The sequence below is a fragment of the Phalacrocorax aristotelis genome, chromosome 8 (assembly GCF_949628215.1).
Source record: "Phalacrocorax aristotelis chromosome 8, bGulAri2.1, whole genome shotgun sequence".
Classification (NCBI taxonomy): domain Eukaryota; kingdom Metazoa; phylum Chordata; class Aves; order Suliformes; family Phalacrocoracidae; genus Phalacrocorax; species Phalacrocorax aristotelis.
The window spans coordinates 12507498-12534974 of NC_134283.1; the positions used below are offsets into that span (position 1 = coordinate 12507498).

Consider the following 27477-nt stretch of genomic DNA (forward strand, 5'->3'; position numbering starts at 1 on the left):
TCCTATCGACTCCCACAAAATGCAAAGATCTTGCGATCCAGTGGCATGAACCAGCATCGACACAGCTATTAAAAAAAGCTTGTTTTCTTATATTCCATTTCAGCATGCCTGCAATTACTCAGAAAAAAATTTAAATGCCGTTAAGGAGAGCAATGGTGAGATCACTTCTTGCAGCACATTTATTAATGGTAGGATTCAAAGAGCAAGTGCAAGTAAACAGACCGGTCCTCTGACCAAAATTAAGTAACCTGTTAAGTAGCAAGGTTAGAATGGAAAGTATCCATTCTGAGATACTGCTAAGCTACGACTAAATCTGCAAGTTAGAATGATCCTTAACATTTGCTTAAGAATTGGTCAAAGCAGAACATGTGCATTACTGCAAGCAATAAATACCAACCCTAACACATATTAACCTTTATTATTAGTGACTAATGATAATAAAAGGTGTATTTATACACCGTGCCCTTACTATTCCCCAAATTAAAGTTGAAAATTACTTTTTATGACTTAATTGGTAAATAGCATTTGAAAAGGTTCAAACTACACTGTTTAGATAGGACCAGCCCACAGAGTGTTTGCTTCTGCAGCCCCTTGGAATTTGAACTCCTTGATCTCTTCATCTATGTATATATTTCAGAGGGAAGGAGTCTTTTCCCATGGCTGTAAAATGACATTTCTCTCCTCCATGAAGGAAACAGCAGTAGAATCCTTGAACTCAATGTTTATTTTTCCCTTAAGTGGCCGAGGAAGAAAAGGATTGCTGGTAAAATTGCAAATCCTTTAACAACTTTATAGCATCCCCGGAAGATTAACCCCCAAAACAAAACTAGACAATAAATAAAGATACTTTTCCATTTTTATAAGAAAACACAGGCTAGTTAAGGTCAAGTCACCGGCAGAGATTTAAGACACTTATTGAACAGATGTGAACTCTTCAAGTACACATTCCAGGTTGACTAAAGAAACTGGTTGCTCAGGCCAAAAACATATTTTCAATATTGCCTTTATTGTACCTGAAGAAACAAAGTATAGATCTGATGCAGAAAAGTAATCTGAAAACATCATGAGACACGTAGAACATACATCTGCACAAAAAATTCCAAAGATTACCTACGCTAAATCTAAAAAAAACTCCTAAGCAAAACTTTACTTAATATGGAATTTAAAATTACATATTGCATGACCTTTTCATCAAACTTACATAAGGTTCCCCCCCCCTTTTCTTGTTGGTCTAGAAATTCCAGCATAGAGATGATGTGAAAGGTGCATCTACTGTATTTTGAGGGACAAAGCCCCATAATATGATTCCTCCCCTTCTTTTTTCTTTTCACATTTGCTCTTTCAACACTGTCTGTGGCATTTCAGGAAAAACATGAGAACGATAAGGAGATTTTAAATCTTAATTTTAATTAATTAATTAGAAAGTTATCAGCTATAGAGAACATAGAAGTACATTATATAATATCTGACCCCAGACAAGGCATCTGCGATTAACAGAATGCAAAAACATTAGTTTATTTAATCCTACTTCACAATTATAATGAAAAATATTTTAAAGTCTTTGTAAAAGATGCAGAAGAAGGAATAACTCGTTGATATCTGGCTTTTCATATTTTGTAGTAAGACTACAGTTTTAACTTTCTTTATTCTCTTTATCTGTAGGAAAAAAAACCTTTTGTCCAACTTTTATTCAGATGGTAATTTTTGAACAAGAAGTCAGTTAAGAGGGAAGAGTTTCTCTTGAAGCTTAACCCAATTTCTGTAAGAATTAAACAATAACAAAAAGAGGAACAAATAAAACTGAGTAAAAGAAATGCAGCTTTGGTTTGTTTTCAGTGCTGACATTACTTTGCAATCTCAATCTTGGAGAAAGACATTCACAGCAGAAAGTCTGGCTCAGCCATCACAAAACATGGCAAATATAAACCCATTTAGGTTTGTTTCACATTTTGTTAGTGTCCATTTTTAGTCACAGATTTACATCAACATTTCAAAAGGCAGGAAATCCTGTTGATAAAGCCTGCATGCTTAAACAGAAGTTTTTTTTTTTAAAAAAGGAAACCTGTCAAATCATGCCAGAATACAGTTTTGTTGATACTTGGATCCAATAGTTTGGTCTTATTTCCAATCCTGTACCACTACTGTTCATAAGGTATTATCTTAACAAGATAACAAGTCTTAACATCAGTGACTATTCCCCATACATCTTTTAGCTTTTAACAGTAGATGTATATTGAAAAAGTCAGCTGAAGTTAGATCAGGTTGATCAGGACTCACTGGTCTGGATGTCATACTGGAAAGCTGTACAACTGGCATTGACAAAAACAATGAAGTGAAACAGCTTTTTTGCAAGTATTTCAGGGATAAGTAGCAGGAACAGAAGAAGTGACCTTATTTCAGCATTCAGGATAACAAGACCTTTTTCCTGGATATACAAATGTATAGAAATAGAGAATAGCATTTTTCACTAAAACAAGATTTTTAAACATTTACAAAAATGAAAAATTAATTGGAACTGCAGGTGAAGGGAACACAAGCTGCGCCCTCAGCTGCCTTCAGAAAACAAAGGCAAGATTTCTACTTACACTCCTCTACCTCCTCAAGCTAAAAATATCAACTATTTTTATAGGATGCAGCTAACATCTGGACAGATATTTTGAATGCACCCAGAACACAACAATTGCTTTACTGTTATCTTTCCACTGTTTCTAAATTAGAAAGTGCCTCATATAAAATCATCAAAATAGACTCTTCACATTATGGTTCACTCTCACTACGTAATATACTACTTAGGTATTGGACAAACATTCTGATGAATGGAACAAAGACTTTTTTTTTTTGAAGATAAACTAATTGGACTATTGGTTTACCCGTGGCTCCTATCTCAAAGCTTCTTGGCTGAGAATGGGTTTAATGTTTACCTTTTATAACCTCTGTACTTAAGCTGCTGCTGCTTCTGCGTGTTCTGGTTTCAGACATGGACATGTCTTGCTGTCTAACTGGCTGGTAAATCTAATGGGAGAAAAAAAAATACGCTATACAAAGATTCCTGGAGCCTGATTAACACCAAGCAACTATAAATAAATAAGGTAAGTGAAGGCATTAATTGCTACAAGATGATGACTAAAACATTCTGGATACAAGACTTGAAAGAGAGAAGTTGGGCACAAAGCTGTAATAAAATTCCGTGACCCAAGTCCTGCATTCCTTCCATAGGCAATTTTCTATTGTAGGTTTAATCTTAAAAGTTGAATTCATGATTATTTCTTTTAAGAAGCTTTAATTCAAAACATAAACTGGATATCTTTATAGCCCAAATATTTCTGGTACTGAGATAGCTGTTCTGTCAATACAAAACGCTACAGTATTTGTAGCCAAAAATTACTGGATATTACCTAAATTGCCTGAACATGATGCATTCCTGAATTACTGGCTGTAAAACTGCAAAATGATCTTCAACATTCAGATTCTAGTAATTATAATTGTAGGGTCTGAGGAGAGAAGAGATTTTTGACTGAATCAACTTTTAAGAATCAGGACCTAACCCAATCATTTTCCTTCACTATCTCAGGTTGTATTTTATGCCAATACCTCGGGAAACAAGCAAAATCATCACGAAAAAAATATCACAAGTCTAAATTTAAATTAGAAAACAAACTGTTCACATTCCAATTCTAAACAGAATAAAACGTTCAGCAGAAGACATTCACCCTGAGGCAACACGGAGAAGACAAGTGACTCTCTGAGGCAAAGAGCTGCTAATTAGACAATTACAGGAGACAACACTTGGTTTAGCAGATACTTGCATCTCCAAGGAATTGAGACAAGGCCTAATTTAACAAAGATCAGAAAGAAGGTCTCCTAGATAAAACAACAGACTAGCCTGTGGGAGAAAGATTCAATCTGCCTGAACCTCCAGAGGAATTAAAAGGAGGGACTACCTATAAAACCTAGGTTGTTCTGGTAAGGAGATCCTCTCAGCTGAATGTAACCTGAGACAGTAGAAAGATATTCACTGCCAGGGGGGTATGAGAAGAATCCACAGCAAGTCAGATGCATGAGGCGAAGTAGACATAACACCTCTTCGATTTAATCTCCAAGCAGGTAGTTAGATGGGAGTGAGCAACTGTGTGTGTGAGTGTTTGTGTTTTCTGGAAACATTTAACTACGCTATTTTGGACCCATCTCTATCAGCAAAACTCAAGCAAACATTAACATGCTAGACTGATAGATTGTTTTTATTTCCTTAGAGATTTCAACAAGTAAACGAAATGGGTGAAGAAAGCTTGAGGAAAAGAAAAGGAGGGGACCATGGAGAAGAGGATGGACAGTCCATTCAGAGTCATGAACCCCAAACGATGAACCTACAAAAGCAGGCAAAACCTTCTCTTTTCCAACTTCAGTCCGCGTGCGTGGGGGGCTGGCCGAGGGAGGCAGTAGGGGGACCTGTGCACATCCATCATTGCACAAAAACTGCAATTGTGATCCCATTTAGCAGTGATGTACTAATGTCTTGACGGTGTGGTTGGTTTACATTTTAGGAAAATGGTAATTACTAGTTAAATAGCTCTGATAAAGAATATGTACTTTTTAATTGTGGTTATAAGTCTTTGAATTATTTTTCTGATAACTTCAAAGCTGATCAAGTAAGACACTTCATAAACTTTACTGTTTCTTTCCACACGTACTTCTCAGAGGCTGAAGTGGGCTGTTCAGCTCATTGCTTCTGGAAGTTTGTTAGTGTTTATGGCTGTAAAACAGCCACTGGTACTGAAAGACAAGCGAAAATTTGTTTCCTCCAGAAAATTACAATATGCTTTGAAGAGAGATGTACAAGTTGCTCTCAGGAAGGATTGGAATTCCTCTTTAAATTGAAGTAACCTAGAAAAACATTCTCTATGTAGTTTTAGTTTGGTGCCAAGACTGGTGAAACATTGGTGTTATTAGACTAGCCATAACTAACAATAAAATTTAAGTAGCCCATGCCATTGGTTTTTTTGGAGACACCTCAAGTTTTAGTTGTTTCACTTAACATGTAGGTCACTACAAAGTCAGGAGAACATAGTCTTTTCATTACCTAGCTGTATCAAGGTAACTCCTGTGCACAAATATCTGAGGCAAGGAGAGGAAAACAGCTGCTTAAAAAAAAAAAAAAAGACTCCACCCAAGAAAGTATATTTTTGAAGCTTAAAAAATTCAGAATTCCTCAAGTTCTCATAAAAGAATTTCAGCGTTTAATCAAATAGTGGAAGGGGGATGTTCACCTGTACAAGGTTAGATTTCAGACCTACATATGGATGGTTTAATAAAGCAAATACACAGGCAGACAAAGTCCAAATAACTACTTCCAGGAACAGCAGGAGTATGCCACAGGGTGTGTATGCATCTTGGAAAGAAAAGAAACTTCACACAGTTTACTATATTACTTAGTAAAAGCTGTATGTTGAAAGCTGAAAAAATAAATCAGTCACGACAATTACTATAACTGTATTAAATAAAAAATTATTGAATTATTAGAAATTACCAAAACTTCTCCTTTATTTCAAGGTGGGCCTCATCAGTGGAATCTGTATGATTGTTGGTACAATTATTGGCTCAGGTATCTTTGTTTCTCCAAAATCAGTACTTGCCAATGTTGGAGCTGTGGGTCCTTCTTTAATCATCTGGGCAGCCTGTGGAGTTCTTGCAACATTAGGTAAATAGGTCAACAAAGAATTTAAACCTTTGCTTAAATCTTTGTATCTACTATTTCTGCATACTGCTCTCATTTCACAAATTGGCTAATGGCACCTAGACCAAAATCAACCAGACCCAGACGACTGTAGCAGCAGTCAGGCAAAATTTAAGATGTGTGCTATTTATAAAAGATAAATTATTTTTTTAAAGTTGTAAAGCACATTTTCAGGTCCTTTTGAAAGCAAGTTTTAGTTTTGCTTACTTCAGCCACTAAATGTGATAAAGAGAATACTTCTCTACTTAAAGCACAAGCAAAGTGTGGAATTTACTGGCAAGCGAGCTAGCTACTTCTGTTTTTCCACCTGTAAAACTGTGTAAACCTAATATTCTATCATCTGAAAATTTAGCACTAAGCACCCCAAAATATTTCAAGAAGTAAACCAAAAAGGAATTATCTGGGCACTGTGTCAAGTACACGGCATACACAAAAAAAACAACCTTTAAGCAAAATGCCAGATACAGCAATAAATCTAGAATTATCACTGTCCTTTAAAGCTGAGCTTAGTAAAATTGTGCAGCTAGTCCATTTTTTTTTTTTTTTTTCAATTTTCCACAGGGTAGGTCAGCCAATGCAGTTATCACTTGGATACTTCTTATGGTGTTGGTTTATTAAAAAAAATGTAATAAGAAATCAGAATGTTTATACTTCATTTGCTGAAGTCTTAAACACAAATAGGAGTAAATTCTGGACTGTAACTTACTAGTTTGTTTTTCTTTTTTCCAATTGTTCAAAAGTAATTAAAATTTTATTTCACATAAAGTGCACTGAAACACACAAAAAAGTAATAATTTATTGTATATAGCCATTTCCTTAACTTTGCTACCTATAAAAAAAGTGATAACCTGCTCTAGCCAGTCATAGTTTAAGTAGTACATAAGCTAAATAACCAGTAATAAGTGCTTCTCTTGTTATTCAGGGGCACTTTGTTTTGCTGAGCTTGGTACAATGATCACAAAATCCGGGGGAGAATATCCTTACCTTATGGAAGCATTTGGCCCAATTCCAGCATTTTTGTTTTCTTGGACAAGCTTACTTGTCACAAAACCCAGTTCATTTGCAATCATTTGTCTCAGCTTTGCGGAATATGCATCAGCTCCTTTTTATCCGGGTTGTGATCCACCCCAAGTTGTCATCAAGTGTCTTGCAGCAGCTGCCATTGGTAAGATTCATACTTTTTTAAGAAAGAGACAAGATCCATAATTGTATAGCAATTTCTATTCAGCACAGTAAGACTTCAGCAGGTCAGTCTTCATGAAGACATCAGGAAGTGACCCTACACTGAAAGCAACAGCAAACTTTGGAACACAGTTTTCTTCTTTCTACAGAGTCCCTCCCACAACAACTAATTCAACAACATATAAATAGGCTAGGTTTAAAAATGGTTTGTTCCTAGTCCTAAATTCCTTTTATTCTTACTATGGTAGATACAGCTGTAGAACGAATGCTTATCTCTAGCAGAAAAGGAAGAAAAATTAAGCATGGAGAAATTATTTCTGTATTTATCAGAATGCTGTGCAACTTCAATTTTTTTTTTTTGTTTTTGTTAAGGTACTATCAATCTAGTTCATAATTGTTTTTCCTTGCTATTTTAAAAGTTATCCAAACATAGTATGTTAGAAACCTGTCTCAATAATATAGACAAACAGTGTGAGGAAAAAAGCAGTAGAATAAATAAGGGAGGGGGAAAAGGTTTTAACCAGCAACTCTGAATTCTGAAAAATTTAATGCAGAAATTAATAAATTTATTTCTTTTAGTGGTAATTACAATAGTCAATTCACTGAGCGTGAAGCTGGGAAGCTATCTCCAGAATTTTCTCACAGCTGCTAAGATGATCATTGTCACAATCATTATTATAAGTGGAATTGTTCTCCTTGCACAAGGTAATTAAATATACTTTACTTGCAAAAGTTATTTTAGCTTCTACTATGACCATTGAAAAAAAAAATTCCCACTGACAGAAGTGGCACCACAATAAGGTGCTCTCTATTCAGGGTTTTAGTTCCAGATCTCTTGGGCACTATGGTATTTTGTTTTAGAGAAGGGGGGTGGGAACACTACAGACCAATGGAAAAATTGGTATTAATTGATTTTAACAGTGAGATGTTTTAAAACATGAAACAGATGTTTGAATGTTTCTTCACCTGGTGTGGATTAAAGGAATTAATTTCAACACTGATCAGTAATCTATATCTTATTTGCAGGAAAAACTGAAAACTTCAAAGATTCTTTCAAGGACAGTAAAATTTCTGTTAGTTCTATTGGTCTGGCATTTTATAATGGACTTTGGGCATACGATGGATGGTAAGATATCTTTACTAGCATTAATGGGTACAGTTTAACAGCCTTTAACTGGTTTGCTCTCTCCCTGTAGAACTCAAAGATATAATCTGAAAAAGTTAACATCTGACTTGTTATTAAGAATCTCTTAATGAATTCTGGAAAAAGAACACCAGTTCGGTTAAAAAAACCCCCAAAATAAAACAACCCCAAAAATCCCAAGCCCCCCCCCAAATCCTAAAGTTGCTGTTTATTAGGGAAAGAAACTATACTAGATCCTGAAAGGGCTGGTGCTTTGATGTTGTGGTCATGAGAATGTAGCTCAGTTTGATTCCATTACATTAGGCAAAAGGGCCTTCCCAGAACCCCTACCGGTTACCCCAAATCCAATTTCTTGTGAAGTATGTAGCAGTGTTTGATTAGTACAGGAAAAAAAAAATATTAAGTGTCAGAATTCAAAAGATTCAACTTTCAATTTTTTTCTTATTCAGTTTCATTTGGAATTAATGTCAAAACATTGAAGTCTCTTCCCTGAGCAGCTTTCAATATAAAATCTCCACATCTGTTTATCCATTACTATCTACCCTGTTAGACTTAAGAAAACACTTTCATTTGAAAATAATCACACATATGCATGGATTTAGGTTTACATTTATGCTCTACATAAAGCATTTATAGTTAATACTCAGGAGAATGCTTTCCAGAATTATTTTAATAAGAATAAACTTACTTACTGGCAAGAATATTTAAGTTAATCCCTGCTATCCAGAAAACAGCTTACACATTTCATTTCCTGAAACTAAAGGGAATGTCTGTTGGTCTAGGGCTCTCTTGACACAAATTTAATATCAAGGTCCGATCCATTAATGCTATTCTTAAATGTTCAAACTGCGAAACTTTGCATATAGATCCATATTTTGGAAAGAATTAAGAATATTAACTAACAACAAAGCAAGTCCCATTTAGATGCTTATAACTGTATTTACTTTTAAATGGATTCCTCTTTCAGGTTTTATTTCCAAGCTTGAGTGCCTTAACTCAGGCATGTAAGTCTGCTAATTCAGACACTCACCTAGATTTTTTACCGGGACAGGGAAGCCAGTGCCTAAATAATTATTTCAATATGTAAACACCAGGCATTGACATTTGAAACTCAGCCTATTGAACGATAAATACCAACTCCTCACATTTTCAGAAGTGGATGAGTAAAAAAAAAAAATCTTGTTTCAATCTGGTCTACAAGCTTTAGCAAAAATGAGTATTTAGAAATTATAATTCTGATATGTGTAATCCTTAAAAAGGTTTTCATGCCAGTTTTCTAGACAATATGACTTACAGAACAACTGTGAAACATCAGCAGGCTTGCTTCAGTCCTGGCATGGGGTATGCTTGCACTTTTATTTGAGAAGACTCAGACATTGCAAAGCTTGAAGTTCAAAGGTCTTCCTGTAAGTCTGAGATAAAAGTCTGCCAAATTTTTGTTCTTATTTGGGGTATTTTATCCAAGAATTAAGACAATCTGATTTAAAAATCTCAGTGATACTTCTAAAACTGCGAGCAGGAAAAGATAATGGAGGAAGAGAGGGTCAATTAGGAGGCTGACATTTGGATAAGAAGCTCCCATACATAGTTATTTGTCCCACAGTTTTACCACGTAAAAGATTGGTCCTACCATAAGGTGTTTTTTTTTTTAACTGAAAAGGTAAAAACCAGTAATACAAGAAATAACACCTGACTCTATAATATATTATTAGTATTTAAACACCTGACTGCTAATAACATTGTATGAATGTTTTTCCTTCTAGGAACCAACTCAATTACATCACAGAAGAACTTAAAAATCCTTACAGGTAAAACTATATAGGAAAGCAGTGTTTTTTAACAACAGAAATCAAACACTTAATATTTTTGTAGAAGCAGGCATGTATTTTGCTTTGGTTTTAAATGCAATGGTTATTCAAGGTTTAAGCATTAACGGACAATAGCTAATTAGCATCTATAACAGCCTTCATAAGTTTGCATAAAGTTGTATTTTCCTGTTTTAAAATCCTGGTTTCCATGGCTCTACAATAAAGAAATGTAAATACACCTAAAGAGCATATGGGGAAAAGTAAGAGTCCACAGTTTACTATGACAACTCTACCAGTGATACAGCAATGCTGATGGAGTCTTACTTTTGCATTCTTTAGAAATCTACCGCTATCTATAATTATTGGAATCCCCTTGGTTACAGTTTGTTACGTTCTGATAAACATTTCATATTTCACCGTAATGACTTCAACAGAACTCCTGCAGTCCCAGGCAGTTGCTGTGGTAAGCCACTTTACTTTGTAATAGAGCATCTGAAGAAGGCTGTGTGCATTAGAGTCATGAGCAAAAAGGAACCTGTAATTTTTCTTGGGAAACAATTTCTGTCTCAGCTGTCAGTGTTACCTTTTTCCCCATTTTCTTAATGTAAAATTTATTTCAGTAATGCTTAATTGAAACAGTAGTTCTGTCACATCCCAAGAAAAAATAGGCAAGCGAAAGTAATGCAGTCTTCAGCTAACATTTTGTAAACGTTACAGCTCAGAGGTTAACTGTTTTCCATAAGCACCAAAAAGATGGAAGGAAAAGTAACATCTGACTGCTGCTTTGCCTTTTTCCATGTTTCCGATATTTCCGGGAAACAAGTGCATGCAAAATGACAGCAGATCAAAGTTTGTCTTTCTGGAGATAACAGCAAGTAGTCCATAATTCACTTCCTCCTTATTCTTGCCTTTTTTCTTAACAGAGCAAAGTAATATCCTTTATAACATGATTGCAAGACATACTATTACAGACAGAATTAGAGATCAAATAAATTTCTAAAACCTTAACATATCTGTCTCTTCAGTTCCACTCAGTAAATTTTCCACGGGACATTTGTCTCCGAAATAACTGTTGAGAGGTCATGCAGCAATTTTTCCTAATGTTAGTTTTTTTGGGAAACTAACAGTATGTGACATGCATGCAAAATGCAGTGTAGCACAGTGAAGTACGCCAATGTAGAAATACTTAAAAATGTTAAAATGTTAAATCTTTTAAAATTTAGAACTTCAGTGCATTTCAGCATGTTGTTTGCACCAAGAGGTACAGCAATGTATATCAAATTATATCTTGTTTAAGAACCAGTCTTCTTCAGTACACCACTAAATTTACAATCTATGAACAACACACATCAGCTAGTACTAAACCCAGACTAAATTAACAGCAAAATCTCAAAGCTGCCACTAAGGAGTACAAAGGCAGCATAGCAAGGAGCAAAAGGAGTGCACTGTATAAAGAGGTCTATACACCTGTAAGTAGACTTCTAGCTTAGCACTGATAAGCATCCCACTACCGGACAAAGAAACACTGATGTTACAGTTGTGCAAAACCAGCACTCTGCATGCCTGACTTAAGAGTTAACCACCTCCTAACTAAAAATCCAAAACCTACCTGTCCAAAAAGTTTTACTTCAAATTTATTTGCAGTAGATTAGCGTACCTACATTGTATCTAATCCATTCTGCAGTAACAGCATTCTGTGGCACAGGTGAAAACTGAAGCACAGTGGAGGGCCTTAGCAAGGTTGTCTTTTCCTTGTTCATCTATAAGGCCTAGGCTGTCATGCCATTGCTATTAGCGTTATTCTTTCTATATAGGCTGAGACCACTTTGTGTATGCACGGCCCTCTGCTGCAATGCTATCTTTCTTTTTGTTTTGCAGACACATCCCCAAATGAGGTGCCTTTAACAGAATTTAATTTCTGTGTATTTTTTACATCTGTCTCCCAATGCTTCCTACAGATGCTGCATCTCTAACACCACAGCAACAATATTCCACTCTTTATAGAGTGGTTCATTAATTAATCCAGGTCTCCATTTGGCAAAGCATTCTTTAATAACTACACAAAATAGAAACCATATGTTTTTATTAGTAACATACCTTATACACCCATTTACTGTACTTTTAAAGAGGCTCCAACATTACTTAGTATACCAAATGGTAGTTAAAAATGACAAAAAAGTGATTAATTTTAATCCCATATCCCAGACATTCGGAGATAGAGTCCTTTATCCAGCTTCTTGGATAGTTCCTCTCTTTGTGGCCTTTTCTACAATTGGATCTGCCAATGGGACCTGTTTTACTGCAGGCAGGTAAGCTCCCATTCTAAGTATCTTAAAATGAAAACTTTTAAAGGATAGAAAAATGTATTTATACACTTATGTATCTACACACATAAAGATACAGAGATTCTTCTGATCCAAACATACAAAATATAATTTAAAACTACCTGCAAATCTAGCTATGTTTAGTTTTCAAAAAGAAGCAGTGGCTATGCAGGTTTGAAAAATCAGAAAATAAGGTCTCCTATTCTTAATTCAAAGCAGGTATAGCACAAAAGGTTTGGGGTTTTTTTTTACCTCTCATCAAGTTTACAGCTAAGAATTAAACAGTTAAAATTATCAGCAAGAACACGACTACACCAGTAATGATAAAGATAAGAATTGGGAAGGGAACCTATTTCTATTAGTTGTTTAACACTTCCATTTACTATTTTAAAATATTTTTTATTTCAAATCCATCTGAATATGATAGGGCTGTAAAGACCATTTTTTTTGACAGAAGATTCTCAACATAGCTTTTTAATATGAAGCATATTAAAAATGAAATATTTAATGAAAAGGGACATGGTAGCTAACATTTTCTTCCAAAATAATTTTAAATTAACTGTGCAAACTAATGATTCTGAAATTAGTTTCAAGTTCACTACTTTAATACTGTCTCAGAATTATTTTTATGTTCACTGCTTTAATACCGGTTATTTCCCTTTTTTGAGTCTACTACAATATTCCTTAAATCCTACTGCATATCAAAGGAAATACCAATGAAATTATATTCAGATATAGCCACACAATAAATCAAACCTGAAAATTAATGGTACTAATTAATTTTTTTTAAAATAATGCCACTTAAAGCCTAGGTGCCACACTAACTAGACTGCCTTTCTTTTGTTCTGTCAGACTTGTTTACGTTGCAGGTCGTGAAGGGCACATGCTAAAGGTGCTATCTTACATCAGTGTTAAGCGTTTAACACCAGCACCTGCTATCATATTTTATGTAAGTATGTATTCGAAGTAAGAAATATTATCAACAAAAATTCTCCAGTAATACGTGCTTTCATAATTTCTTACTAGCAGTCTTGACATAGATTTTGGCCTGTCTAGACAAGAAATACACATTAGGAGAAAATACACATTAAATACACACTAGGAGAAAAGGCTACATAAAACCCCCCAGTTTCTCAATTTGAACAGTTTCATTCCAGAACTGGATTTTAAAATCAAAATGTTTTTAAGAATCCACAGCATAAAAACAAAATTAAGAAAATTAAATGAATTATTAGTATGAGGCAAATCCTTTATTTCACAGGATGCCTGAAAGAAAGCTATCACTAGCCTGCCTATTTCTTCCCTGTAAGAAAGCATTCACATCTCACTAAAAACAATTCCGTTCAGTAATACATATTAAAATAAACCTAGAATATCTTGGAGCGCATCCACAGAAGAGCAATGAAGCTAATGAAGGGTCTAGAGCACAAGTCTTAAGAGAAGCGGCTGAGGGAGCTGGGGTCATTTAGTCTGGAGAAAAGGTCTCCCCTCAACCTCCCTATTGCTCTTTACAACTACCTGAAAGGAGGTTGCGGCAAGGTGGGAGTCACTCGCTTCTCCAAGGTAACAAGTGCTAGGATGACAGGAAGTAGACTCAGGCTGCACCAGGGTAGGTTTAGACTGGATATTAGGAAATATTATTCCACTGAAAGGGTTGTCAAGCATTGGAACAGACTGCCTATGGGAGTGGTTAAGTCACCATCCCTGGAGGTATTAAAAGATGTCTGGATGTGGTGCTTAGGGACATGGCTTAGTGGTAAACTGGCAGTGTTAGGTTTATGGTTGGACTCCATCTTAAAGGTCTTTTCCAACCTATATGGATGGCTCTGTGTATTCTCTGTTATTTTTATATACTTTACTCATTTTTCTTATCTTCAAGGTAAAACAAGATAAACTCAAAATTCAATTGCTCTGTTGACTCCCAGTAACTTTAATAGCCTAAAAATATATTTAGTATCCTCACTTCTCCAAGATACACAGTCAACAACAAAGCAGATTAACACATACAAATTCTAAGTCTTTTGACTTAAAATGGAATTAAGATTGCACACAAAAATAAACCCATGTTGGCAGAATGTGGACACTATCTTTAAAGGTGCTGCAATACACTTAGGCTCAAATGTATTTGCTTAAGCAAAAGCATTCACAGATCACACTCTGGAACACCATAAACATAAGCCTATACTGACACAGAAGTAAAATTCAGCCTTCTTTTATAATAGCCTATACTAATTTTTGTTTTCATTTTTAGGGGGCCATTGCTATTATTTATATTATCCCTGGTGACATTGATACACTTATAAATTATTTTAGTTTCGCAGTCTGGCTGTTTTATGGTTTAACTGTACTTGCACTCATTGTTATGAGGTTTACAAGAAAGGAACTCAGGAGACCAATCAGGGTAAGTTCAGCATTCAGTATGGCTTTTCCTCCACTCACAAATTCTGAAACACAAACTCATCCTAGATATTTGGATATTTAAACAACATCCTCAGGCAGACTCCTCCTTTGGTTTTTTCCCCCCCCTTACCTGAAACCTAGCTATTTATTTGTAGTTCTTCTCTTTGGTCTAGTTTCGCACTAGGACAAAGCTTGTAAGGACTGGGAAAAGATTACACAATGTCTGTTTTTACTCGCACAGACCACGGGCACAAGCCAGATCTCCTAGGATGGGAAACTGCAGTCAGCAGACTACCACTGACAGTAAGAGTACCCAAAATAAGACCCCAGGTCACTGCACTGGAGTCAGGTCCCAGACTCATTAAAATGCAAAATTTTTACACTGCAATTTAGACAAAGATATCTTGATCAATGATTTAGCAGGAGAGTTTTCCCTATCCATATTCTTGATACTCTTTCAATTGCCCCATTTAATTACATAAATTTTAAAAGGAAAAACTGCATAAGGCAATGAAAACATTCTTCTTTCATATATGCAACTTCCGTAAGAAGAGCAAAAGAATGAACAAGTAATTTTGTGCTTTCTGTCTTGCAGATACCAATCATCATTCCAGTCATAGTGACATTAGTCTCCATTTTACTGGTATTGGCACCAATCATCAGTGCACCGGAATTGGCCTATTTGTACTGTGTTTTATTTATACTTAGTGGACTTATAGTTTATGTACTTTTTGTCCACTTTAAATTCAACTGGCCCCAAAAAATATCAAGTAAGTATACCTCAGCTAGCCAGCTCCCAATTCAACAGAACAGCACTGAGCTTTAGATTAAAGTAATTACCATAGTGAAGCTCATTATCTGGTCCATCCCATCTAAATCACGAGTGGGGTGTGGAGGGAGGCAATTTTCCAGACATATAGTGAGGGGCATATAGTGAGCGGCATATAGTGAGCTTTACTAAATATTGTATTTTGTTCCTTCCTGTGAAGAAAAAGTAATGCCTGACTTCAGGAAAAATGGTACTATTTACAAAAAAAATTAAAACATCACTGTAGTAGTATGAAAAAACTGACTTTTAATATTAACAAATATTTTATCCGGAAAGTTAGTTTTTTCGATTGTTCACATTTCAAATCATTGCTTTAGCTATTAACTAAAGATTAGCAGACATACATTCTTATGCCACAAACCACTCTGCTTTTAGCTCAAGTTATCAGTTTTGCTATCTTAAATAAAATGTTAACAGCATTAAGACCAAAATGAATCACAGTGCTGTGGAGTAATGTGAAAGCTGCAAGAACCCTGTGTGACCATTTGTAAAATCATTTTGCATAGTCTCAGGAGCAGCTCTCTGCAACTATCTCAGGGAAAACATGATACACAGGTGTTTCTAAAAGGGAAAACGGAACCAGCTGAAGAGGAAAGAATGCCCAGAATTAGTTCTACAGACCTTACCCCCCCGCCATCATCTGTCTCCTGACGCCCGGGATTATTAAATATTATGTAATTATGCAATTAGAAATATAGTGCCTTACTACGAGCAAGTTTAGAAACCCTGGAATCCAGTAGCTTGGGTATTGAGATTGCTTTTATTCCTCACCTCTTATGTTTTAGAGTTTGAGATATGACCACAGAAAAAGACAACTACTCACAAGGAAAATTTTCTCACTTAGAAAAAATAGTATAAGTCTAAAGAGTAATACTGTTCTCTCAAAGCCTCTAATAACAACTTTTTTTTTTTCCTCAGAGCCCATCACTATGCACCTTCAGATGCTTTTGGAAGTTGTTCCAGCAGAGGAAGCTGCTGAGTAAAATATTTTATATGCACCAGTTTGGTTTTAAGTGCCATACAGGTTGAAGGAGATTCAATTGAGTTTGGCACACATTTATACTTTCTAAATTGTTATATTAATATTGATGTATTATTTTTGCAACACTTTAGTACTTGAAAAATGTTAAATATATAAAAGATTTCTGAGCCAGATTAGTGTCCAGCAGAGCCGTTTTCATTGTTTGCTAATATGTTATGGTATCTTGCTTTCTGCATTGAAATTACTCAAAACAGACAAAAGGGGTTCTTCAGACATGTCAACCACAAGCAGAAAAAGAAGGAAAACATAGGCCCACTGTTAAACAGAAAAGGAGAGTCAATCAGCAATAATGCTGAAAAGGCAGAGGTCCTCAACACCTTCTTCACCTCGGTCTTTACCAGCACTGTCGGGTCCCAGGCTTTGGGAACAACATTGCCAATTGAACCAAACACCGACCCACCATCAGTGAAGGAAGAGTTAGTATATCAATTACTACAGGAGCTTGACCCCCACAAATCAATGGGCCCTGACGCCATCCACCCGAGGGTGTTGAGAGAGCTGGCTGACATCATTGCAAGGCCACCCTCCATAATCTTTCAGAAGTCATGGAGAGCGGGGGATGTCCCAGAGGACTGGAGGAAGGCAAGTGTTACCCCTATCTACAAGAAAGGCTCGAGGGAGGATCCGGGTAACTCTAGGCCCATCAGCCTTACTTCAATCCCTGGGAAAGTTATGGAATGAATCCTCCTGGGGGCCATCACAAGTCAAATGACGCACGTGATTCGGAAGTGCCAACATGGCTTCACTAAAGGCAGATGGTGCTTGACAAACCTGGTGGCCTTCTATGACAAAGTGACTGGCCTGGTTGAGATGGGGTGGGCAGTGGACATTGTCTACCTGGACTTCTCCAAAGCCTTTGATACGGTCCCACAAAATCTCCTCCTGGAGAAGTTGATGTGTTATGGCCTAGACAAGTGGTCTGTGCAGTGGGTGGGGAACTGGCAGATGGGCCACACCCAAAGGGTGGTGGTAAATAGCTCTTTCTCAAACTGGCAAGCTGTCACAAGTGGAGTCCCCAACAATCGATATTGGGCCCAATGTTATTCAACATCTTTATAAGTGATCTGGATAACAGCATCAAGTGTAGCCTGATGAAGTTTGCTGATGACACCAAGTTGAGTGGGGAAGTAGGCACTCCGGAAGGGAGAGCTGCTCTGCAGGAGGATCTGGATAGGCTGGAGGAGTGGGCCAGCAAGAACCTTATGAAGTTCAACAAGGACAAGTGTAAGGTCATGCACCTGGGAAAACATAATCCAGGAGTGCAGCACAGACTGGGATCCACCTGGCTGGAGAGCAGCTCTGTGGAAAGGGACCTGGGGGTCCTGGTGGACAGGAAGCTCAACATGAGCGAACAGTGTGCTGCTGCGGCCAGGAAGGCCAACAGGATGCTGGGTTGCATCAAAAAGGGCATCGCCAGCAGAGAGAAAGAAGTCATTATCCCACTCTACTCAGCACTTGTCAGGCCACACCTGGAGTACTGTGTTCAGTTCTGGTCCCCGCTATACAAAAAGGATGTGGACAGGCTGGAAGGGGTCCAGAGAAGGGCCACCAAGATGATCAAAGGATTGGGAAGCCTGCCATATGGGGATAGGCTGGGAGAGCTGGGTTTGTTCAGCCTTGAGAAAAGGAGGCTCAGAGGGGATCTCATCACCATGTACTAGTACTTAAGGGGTAGCTACAAAGAAGATGGAGACTCCCTTTTTACAAGGAGTCATGTGGAGAGGACAAGGGGGAATGGACACAAATTGCTCTTGGGGAGATTCTGATTGGACACGAGAGGAAAATTTTTCGCACTGAGGACAGTCACCATTGGAATAATCTCCCTGGGGAAGCGGTTGACTCGGCCCCGTTGGCCACCTTCAAGAGCTGTCTAGACAGGGTGCTGGGCCATCTTGTCTAGACTGCGCTCTTCCTAGAAAGGTTGGACTAGATGATCCCTGAGGTCCCTTCCAACCTCTGATTCTGTGAAAAGGAACTTTTCAATTATCAAGATGGGAAAGCTCACCACCAACACTGTCAAGATGCTTTTGATTACACTGCTGGAAGAACAAAGCAGCTATCATTTACAGCATCATGTTCAAGAGACAACACAGGAAAGACAGAAATAACTGAAAACCAGACTAGCTGCATTCTCAGTTTCTCAGACCAAACACTAGCTATCAAAAAATTAGACTGAGGGAGTGGGAATCGAGTGAAAATGGAAAGCACAGTTGACAAGAACAGAAGAGGCAAGTTAAAACAAGATAACCAGAACTTAGTATCTTGGTGTGTGTGTTTTCTCCAACACCATCCAAGTTATAGAACAGTGAGCAAATGCCTCAGAAATTATCCTCCACATGATGTGACTTTACAGAGGTAACTTCATCATCCTAAATACACTCCATTTGGTAGCTGATGAAAATAAAATATAAAAAATAAATACTACATTAACATACACATGTAAGCAGCTTTACTTTCCCTGCCAAAGGAACTTAAGGATTCTCACTAACATTCTTTACTACTACATTCCCTCAGTGCAAATGGATAAAGGAATGAATTTTATCAAGTCACTTGTCTATATTTTGAAGTGATTAATTTGAGAGACTGTTTATACTGAAAGCACAAGTCTTCTCAACTCTTAAGCACATTCATCCTAAATATATAACTAATAATAAATAACAACAATCTAAAGCAACTGGCTTAAGATCATAAGTTCATACTAACTCTAGCCTAGCACATTCAAACAAAGAAGCTATTTCTATCATCCTGCAGCTACAAAGAAATAACAGTTAACTTCCTATATATTTTTTATTTAGTGTCTACCTACACAGGAAAGCAATCCCAAAGGTAGATATAAAAATGATGGATTCTGATTCATTTGAATGAGATTTTGTGATTACAGTCAGATCCATGAAAATATCAGCTCCATGTGCAATCATGGTAAAACAAGCACAAAGGTTAAGAATGACTAAGGAAAGCTAACGGAGAGCAAGACAAAATGGTAATTATTTCATTACATATAGAGTGCCTACTTGCCACAGTGTTTTGTCCCAGTCACACTATTACAGCTGCTGTTCCCCTACCACAGTTGGTAAAAACATCAGTTCAAACAGAAGAACTATAAGGTTCAGAGAAAGACCAAAAGAATAGAATATTTTTGTATAAGGAATGACTATACTACAATTTTGAAGGCTGAAATACAGATACCTGACTGAGGGATGGGGAGAAAAATGATGACAGAGGTCCATAGGCAGAGTCAAGTGACAAGAAAATGGGAAATGCAAGCTATCTGTTCCTATTACAACTTGAGGGTACTGGATGTCAAGAGACAGAGCAGGGATGGCTTCAAAACACAGGAAAAAAATATCTTTCTTCACAAAATATGGTGTTTGACTACTGACTTCCTTAGTGCAGGAGAAATGTTAGAAGTTGATGCAGGTTCCAAAATGCAACTGAACTAATACTCAAGTAAAAATGCCACAGAAAACCTCTTCCTTATGAAGATCCTGATCAAAAATTGCTTGAGGCCAAGAGGCCATTCTTGGACTGTACTGCTACATTTTTTACACTGTTCTTTATAAATTAGCTCTTGGCAGCTGCTAAGAATGTATGGCTAAAATCAGCTTTTGCTTCTACCTCATACATGGTATCTTACTTTTCAAACAAAAATTACAGATATTTATGTCTCTTAAATAGCCCATTTATTTATCTACCAGCAGAAAAATGATCTTACATCATATTTAAATATCAGACAAGCTACAGAAGAACAACACACACAATGGAAAACATCCCACCCCATCACTTTTTTTTTCCAATTAGGTGATTTGAGAGTCTTCTGTTTCGATCACAACACAGAGCAAGACCAAAATCATTACATTAGTTATTTCCTTAAGTACTTCTACAACAATTACAGCTTCACCAGTACCTGTACTCAGGTGAAGGTTATTATTAAGCTCAGTTGTAGTCAGGTTCCCAACAGCACTAGTTTTTTAAACGATGTGTTAACAATTACAACTGTTTCTGTCACATGGCAGTTTTCTACTGGCATCAATATTCTTAAATATTCAGAAAGAAGCAGCTTTATTTTATGCTAATACTAGAAAAACTGTAGCTGTCAGCGTAAACATGAATACAGTCCTCCTCCCATTCTTGAAGGCATCCCAATGTTTCTTGAAAGAATAATCCCCCACAAGCAAGTGTATTCTTCCTAGTCAAGAATACAACAAAACTTTAGGCTGCTTAAAGTAAGTCCATAAATTTAAGTCTCTATTCTAAATCACCATATAGCTATGTTGGGAAACTAGTGTGCTTTAAAATCTATAGATGCAAAGAGATCTACACCAGATTCATTTATTATAAACTACTTTTACATTATTACTCCACTGCAAGATGTTCTGGATGTACAAAAACATAACAGGGAAAAATTATTTACTGAAAGATACTAAAAGGCAAAGCCTTAGGGCTAAACAGACAAGATTTTATTGTTCGTTAGCAAAGGAGGAGAGAGTTTTAGATAAACGAGAGGGAATTAAATAAGACCATTTATGAAAAGTGGAAGTGTCAAACTGAAAACAAATACTGAATCTACTATCACAGTGCTCATTATATTCACTACAGTGAAATGTACTGTACAGTATTTCATACCAAGTCAATGTATTTCCAATCAAGTAACCAAAATTGCCCTTGGTGTTGACGCATCCTTTCTTGATGCAGAACAGACAAACATGATGATTGCCAAACTAAATACTGAATGAATGAGAGATACGGTAGAAACAATTGACAGATCGTCAGCATTTGTGAAACTTCAAAAATTACTAACTATTGCAAACACTGAAAATTCACTCAGATAAGTAAACTAGAAGTTCCTTGATTACTAATAAATTCAACTGCTTCACAACCCAAATTTAATCTGTAGATTTTACTGTTTGGATGGCACACGTACATATGTGCACATCATCGTTATAGCCAACAATTTTAAAGTGAAGGCACTGGAAAACAAACAGTGTTCCTTCCATGGAGTATTTATTCAGAATCTCAGCACTCAAAGATAAGGGCTTAAACTACTATTTTCCTTCTAAAATTAAGGACAGTTCTGCAACCTGTATGTTTTGTTTTATAAATTTTAGTGGAAATACTCGTGCAAGAGACTATTCTGAAGCATAATTCTTATCAGAGGAAAAGATCTGTCTCCAAATTACTCATCACTTTCTGTTCCACTGTCTTCTGAGGAGTCAATCAATTCTTCGGTTACTGCAGCAGGGCAATACAATTTTTTAGTACCTAGAATTAATTAATAAAATGTAACATTTATAAAGCAAGAAAAAACAAGAGATTCAGAACAATTATGTAGTAGTATTAAAGCAAAACAAAAACCAAACCAACAACAAAAAAACCTGAACTAGACCAAAACACTGAGAACTACTTCAAACTGCTTTTGTCTGTGCTATTCCATTAGAAAGGATACCCTGCTGCCTGCAGCTTGCTATTAGAGTCCTCTCATCTGTTTTCAGAGAATTTAAGCAAGCCAGCTAAGTGCCACATATTTATATAAATGAATAGTTCAGATAAAGCCTATGGAAAAATCAGGATGCTAGTCATTTTATGTGTTATAAAGCCAGACTTGTTCATTCCTTACCAACTGGAAAAGGGCTTTTATCTTCAAAATCTTCCCAGTGTTCAAAATCAAGAGACACTTGAGGATTCTGCTGACAAAAACATTGTTTGAAACATTCACTGTGTATCAGTGCAGATATGGTCCAAACATTCATTAATTCTCAAATTAATTTCAACTTTACCTTGTTCTTCAGTAATTTGCACCACAGTCCTTTTTTCTCTTTTGCAAGAACAATAATAACCTCTTGATCCTTTATCACACATGTAGACTTTTCTGCAAGTATACACTGATGCAGCTCCATGTCAGCCAAATAAAATTTATCTCCTGAACAAGCACTAAAGCATAAACAAAAGTTTAAAAAAATTAAATGCAAGCTGACTGTCAAACATTGTGATTATACGTGAATTTCTTAAACGTACCTGAAAACCACCTTCTCTTTAGCGAACTCGCATTTACAGTCAGCTACACTTGCTATTTTTACCTTCACTGTAACAGTCTCTTCATTTTGAAACCATTTTATTTCTGGATGAAAGCTAAAATAAAGGAGGTTTAATTGGATTTTTTTCAAGAATAGAAGACAACTGAGTTTCAGACAAGCGCTCTCACATGCAGCCAGCACTTTCCCATTAGGTTACAAACAACCACCTGAGTTTCAGCATCTGTAGGTGTACTCAACCATAATAATTTGACACTGAAGAGCAGTGTCAGGAAAGCATGTGATAGGTCAACCAAGCTCACTACAAAGGTGCTGCAGTTTCAGTCTTTGGAGGAGAACATCTACTAGTTCAAGTAGGGAGACATTCCATTAACTTTGATATCCAAAGGAATCAAACTTACTGCCTCATTTAAGGATGCTATCATAGTCTAATCTTGAAGTGACAAAGGAAAGGTAATAGTGGCAAGACCAACCTCTGAAAGACAAAGTAAACCTTTCAACTGACCATAGACACAAATATACGTTTCTCAAAAAGGTTTTCAACCACTTACTCTACAGCTGTTATGCCTCAAACTTCCCCTAAATGCTGAAAGGCAGTGAAAACGAAATCCTACTAGCAGACTGCAATATCCATTCTTTCAGGTTGCTTCCTTTATCATACCCTCAGTCATATCCAAACCCTCATTAATTTAACTGCTAAGCTGTACCTCAACACGTACTACATAAAGATCTTAAACTGTGCTAAGCCAAGCTGCAGGAGATACATGTGGATTCAATCACCCTATCAAGAGCTTTTCCAATAGGCTAAAATACAAAATACTTCCATTATTTGCACAAGAAAATGTTAGTCACCCATAACTAGCATTAATAGGTAGAAGAAAAAGAATAAGCCAAAGGAAAACACTGCCTAGTCCCAAAGACTATAAGAAATTTAAAACATTCTCAGGATCCACTATCTGCTGACTATCCCCACAAACCACACCTAAGATGTCCCTCAGCATATTCATAATCGCCAAACCTAGTATTCATTTCTACTGCATGCTTCTCAAATTACTTATCAACAGAAATTGTCCTATCCATGAAGGAATAAGAATAATGGATACACTTTCAAACAAAGAAAAAAAGAAAAGGAAATGTGTCTGCAACACAAAAATATGGCCCATTCTCAAAATAAAAACGTATTTTCTTACCCCCAGCCCCCAAGCACAGAACCCACATAATGGAGAGACACACAGAACTGATTCATCTCATTAAATACCAAGATGCAGAGACAGAAGGGTAGGAGAGTTACAGTTTAGACCTCAAATAGGACAATCGTTGGGTAAAACATAATCCAGACAAGTGTGAGTCCGAGCTGGTATTTTATACCCATGGACAGAGCTGAACAAGCCCTTGTTTTCATTCACTTCCTAGTACTATGGTGTCTAATCAAAGATTACATTATTTCAACAGATAAAATTAGATTCCAGGAGTATGGAAAAGAACAATTACTTAAAGAACTCACAAGATGATGTATGTTTATACATAACAGCAACAGTAATCTCTCAAGCTCAACAGTGATGTAATAGAATACCTCTACCTGTATTATACCTATTTACTCACAAACTAGATAATCTCAGTAAGGATGATTGTCCTTTTTGGCAGTTCACATAAGAAAAGCAAGCATGGGAAAAAATCACACTGAATTTTTGTACCATTTATGGGGACGCAAGGCAGAGTCTTTTGCTTCCTTAGTTTGGGCTACACCATCTAAAAAACAAGAAATCCGGAAAGATATTTTATACTTATCTATACTATAGAAGCAAGATACTTCCAGAATACCCTAGTACTATCATAAAAATAACTTGCTAGCATCCAATTAATACTGCAAGACTATATTCGGCATTTATATTGGGCACTATTTGTAAAGATTAAGTTAATAATTCAACTGAAAATTTAAACTGAGTATTACAGTTGGTATAATTAAAAAAACGAAAGAAAACCCCAAAACAAACCCACCGCAACAAAAACAAACCCCCCACAAAAACAAGAAACCCACGCCAAAAATGCAGAGCTTCCCAGGTGGACTTAAGGTTTTTCCAGTTTCAAGACATGATTCAAAACCTGAAACATGGTATTTTAGAAACTGATGAGTTTCAGGTATGAAAGAACTAATATTGATGTTACTATCACAGCTTGAAACATGGCCTTACAGTCACTCTACACCAGGGGAAAAAAGCCTTCTATGATAAGCGCTCCAGGATCTTATCTGACTTACAGCTGCTGCAACTTGTTAATCACTCAGCTTTCATTGCTCCAAACTCACTCAGCTGCTGCCAGATCATCCTCTGTCCATCCCCCTTCTATGACTTACAAAGCCATATGCTTTTAAGTCTCTACTGACTGAATACCACATCCTTGAGCATTAGATTAAGAAGGGGGGTAAGGGAGTAAAGCCATTTTAAAGCATTTTCTACCACCCTGAACCTCGGGGGGGGGGGGGACGACACACAGGACGGGACACGGGACACACGATGACAAAAAAAAACCTCCCAGGGAATGATGCTCTTACCTCGTATTTTCAACAGACTTCAGCTTCCTTAAACCCTATGGCCTTTGACAGCAAAATGCTCATCCTCTCTACAGGAGTGATTTCCTACTCACATGTTCCATTCAGAGTCAAACAGTTTTGAATCTCTCGAGGACTGAGTATCTCCCAAATAGTAATACAGCTATATTAATATGTTTTGGTCTCACAGCATCTCCAGGCTGCTAACTATAAAGTATTTGTGGCTACTGTAAACATCAGCTATATGGTGCTATTCTGTATACTCAGAGAAGCATGCATTTGGTAAAATGACTTTTAGGTTGACATTTGAGCACCCAATTTTAATTAAAGTTCTAAAATTTTCTTTGAAATTATGAAAAGGATTACCACATGGATGATTCCTAAGAGTAATTTTAGATGAATTACAGTTTTCAGTAGAATTTTCTTGTACTGACATATTCTGTGGACTGGATGCATTCTCCGGACCAGCTGTATCTTCCTTTATGCTTCTGAAAACAGAAAAAGACATTTTTAAAAGAAAGGGTTTAGATATATTCAATATTTGAAGGATTCCTAATTATAGCTGGAAATCCTTTTGAAGTTAAGTTTTTCATACTAATATATATAAAAAAATACAATAAAATGCACTTAGAGCAAACTGCAAATCTCACCACAAGGTCACCGAACTTCAGTAACTCAGTAAGAAGCATTTATACAGAAATAAATCCAAGTCAGGAGAACATTTAAAACTCTGATGGTACCAGCATTTCCTTTGAATTATAAAAGCTATTTGCCTTACTGTGTGTGATAGACTGAGATTGGAAAATTATTTCCTTTCACAAAGAATTATAGTAGGTTTGGGGGCTTTTTGGTCATATTTCATTTTGACTCGGAAAAAGTAAACATCTCAGAATATTCAAAAGTTCTTCACTTACTAGTAAGAGACCTCTGGCTTTCCAGCTGCACAGCTAGGGCCTTCACTAGCTGGACTCAAGATTCAAATAACACTGCAACAGAGTCAAACTACTTGAGAGCCTAGGGACATGCACCACAACCCTCTGTTCTGCAACAGCCTACGAAGTCTCCATCAAAACACTATTGATAAGAACACAGCACTGCATAATTTTTGAAACACTGTCCAAATGAAAAATACTTTCTTATATCACCACCAATGCTTTGTGGCATAAGAGGACTGAATCCAGTCTAGTAATACATCACCTAAAGTTTCAGGCTGCATGCATAAGTAAATACTAACTTTTAAATTAATCCATATGGAAGATTTAGTATGAAACACCTATTTGGCCATCTTTATTCAGAACTGACACAGCTTACCTTAATTACTTTGGAGGTAAATTAGTAAGATTAAAATAATCTTAGTCCTAAATGAAAGATACCTTTAACCACTTCTACCTTTATAAAGCACTTAACATCTTTTCCAAATAATTCTAACTAAACAATTCTTTGAGGCTAGGTAAAATAGAGCACAGCAAATTCAACTCAGTATTTTTTTTAGAAACAATTTCTGAGTTATGTACTTGAAGGAATCAAACACTTTTAAAAAAGTTTTCTCCTATGATTTATTGAATAGCTTTGGAAAGCCAAAGGCTGAGAATCTAATCTTACCTTACAACAACTGAGGTTCTACCAAAATATTTACCTATTCACACGCCACACACTCTAGAAACAGCCACCAAGCAAGGAAGTGCCTCAAAAGGTGAAGAAGAACTTGAAAGGTAGGGGGCTGAAAACTGCGCAAATAGAGTATGAAGTTACACAAAAGCTTTGTATATGAAGTCTGCAATGAAGCACTTGAAATTGACACAACCAACACTGTATGATACAACTGCATATTCTGCAACAAGGAGAAGATATTCCTGCAAAAACCCCACTTTTCATTACAAGTGTTTCTACAGTTGCAGAGGTACTAGGCCTAGGTTGAAGGACAGCCTGTGTTTCTCAAACACCATTAATCAGGAGTGACTGGAATATCTGCCAAGTTTTCATGGGATGGTATCCAAAGATCGTGTGAAGACACTGAAGGATCTAGTGCTTTGATTGTGCATTTATTGAACAGTCAACAAGGCAGTAACTTAGACAGATGCTTATGCATTAGAGATGGGCCATGACCTCCTCCACAATCATCAAAAAGGTCTGGAGAGAAGGCCCAGAGACAGAGTGGCTTTGTTCATAATTGATGGATTATCCCAAAGCAGCGATACTTCTTATATCCATAGACCATGTCATCTTGGAGATGAAAATGTGAGCCCTTTTCTTTCCAGGAAAAAAATGTTTCTCAAGGCAATTAAGACCGAATTCGATGTTGCTGACAAATGCAGATTACAACATGGAAAATTTGGGCTATGCCAAGCTTGCCTGAAAGGCTGTGCAGCCTATATGTGCTATGGTCCACTGGTTACTCTCTGTGGTAGGAATAGAACACCACTTTCATTCTGGTCACAGA

General features: G+C 36.6%; 2 protein-coding genes across 3 annotated transcripts in view; one reads left to right on the top strand and one right to left on the bottom strand.

The window, feature by feature from the left end:
• The first annotated feature begins 3005 nt into the window (after positions 1-3005).
• Positions 3006-16571, top strand: SLC7A9 (solute carrier family 7 member 9). Of its 2 annotated transcripts, none has more exons than XM_075101430.1 (13): positions 3006-3089; positions 4251-4376; positions 5548-5695; positions 6654-6896; positions 7493-7618; positions 7940-8039; positions 9821-9865; positions 10205-10328; positions 12071-12174; positions 13042-13138; positions 14441-14590; positions 15185-15359; positions 16337-16571. In XM_075101430.1, exons 2-13 carry the CDS (start codon positions 4272-4274, stop codon positions 16399-16401), a joined length of 1482 nt encoding a protein of 493 aa, XP_074957531.1. In that variant the 5' UTR covers positions 3006-3089; positions 4251-4271; the 3' UTR covers positions 16402-16571. The 2 variants fall into 2 exon arrangements, with proteins under 2 accessions (XP_074957531.1, XP_074957532.1); XM_075101431.1 differs by lacking the exon at positions 3006-3089 and adding an exon at positions 4023-4104.
• A 3551-nt stretch (positions 16572-20122) lies between these two features.
• The window catches only part of TDRD12 (tudor domain containing 12), a 37387-nt gene continuing 30032 nt past the window's right edge, over positions 20123-27477 (bottom strand). Inside the window, exons 26-31 of the mRNA XM_075101438.1 lie at positions 25404-25525; positions 24184-24238; positions 22473-22586; positions 22235-22388; positions 22075-22141; positions 20123-21719 (exon numbers count right to left, since the gene is read on the bottom strand). Of these exons, the coding sequence (XP_074957539.1) occupies positions 21634-21719; positions 22075-22141; positions 22235-22388; positions 22473-22586; positions 24184-24238; positions 25404-25525 (598 nt within the window). The 3' untranslated portion in view covers positions 20123-21633. The remainder of the gene's footprint in view (positions 21720-22074; positions 22142-22234; positions 22389-22472; positions 22587-24183; positions 24239-25403; positions 25526-27477) is intronic.

Excerpts from the sequence above, each read along its gene's own strand:
- SLC7A9 (XM_075101430.1), top strand. The coding sequence starts at position 4,272 with ATGGGTGAAGAAAGCTTGAGGAAAAGAAAAGGAGGGGACCATGGAGAA. Across the intron at positions 9,866-10,204 it reads GAACTTAAAAATCCTTACAG|AAATCTACCGCTATCTATAA; the intron begins GTAAAACTATAT and ends TGCATTCTTTAG. Across the intron at positions 10,329-12,070 it reads AGTCCCAGGCAGTTGCTGTG|ACATTCGGAGATAGAGTCCT; the intron begins GTAAGCCACTTT and ends CCCATATCCCAG.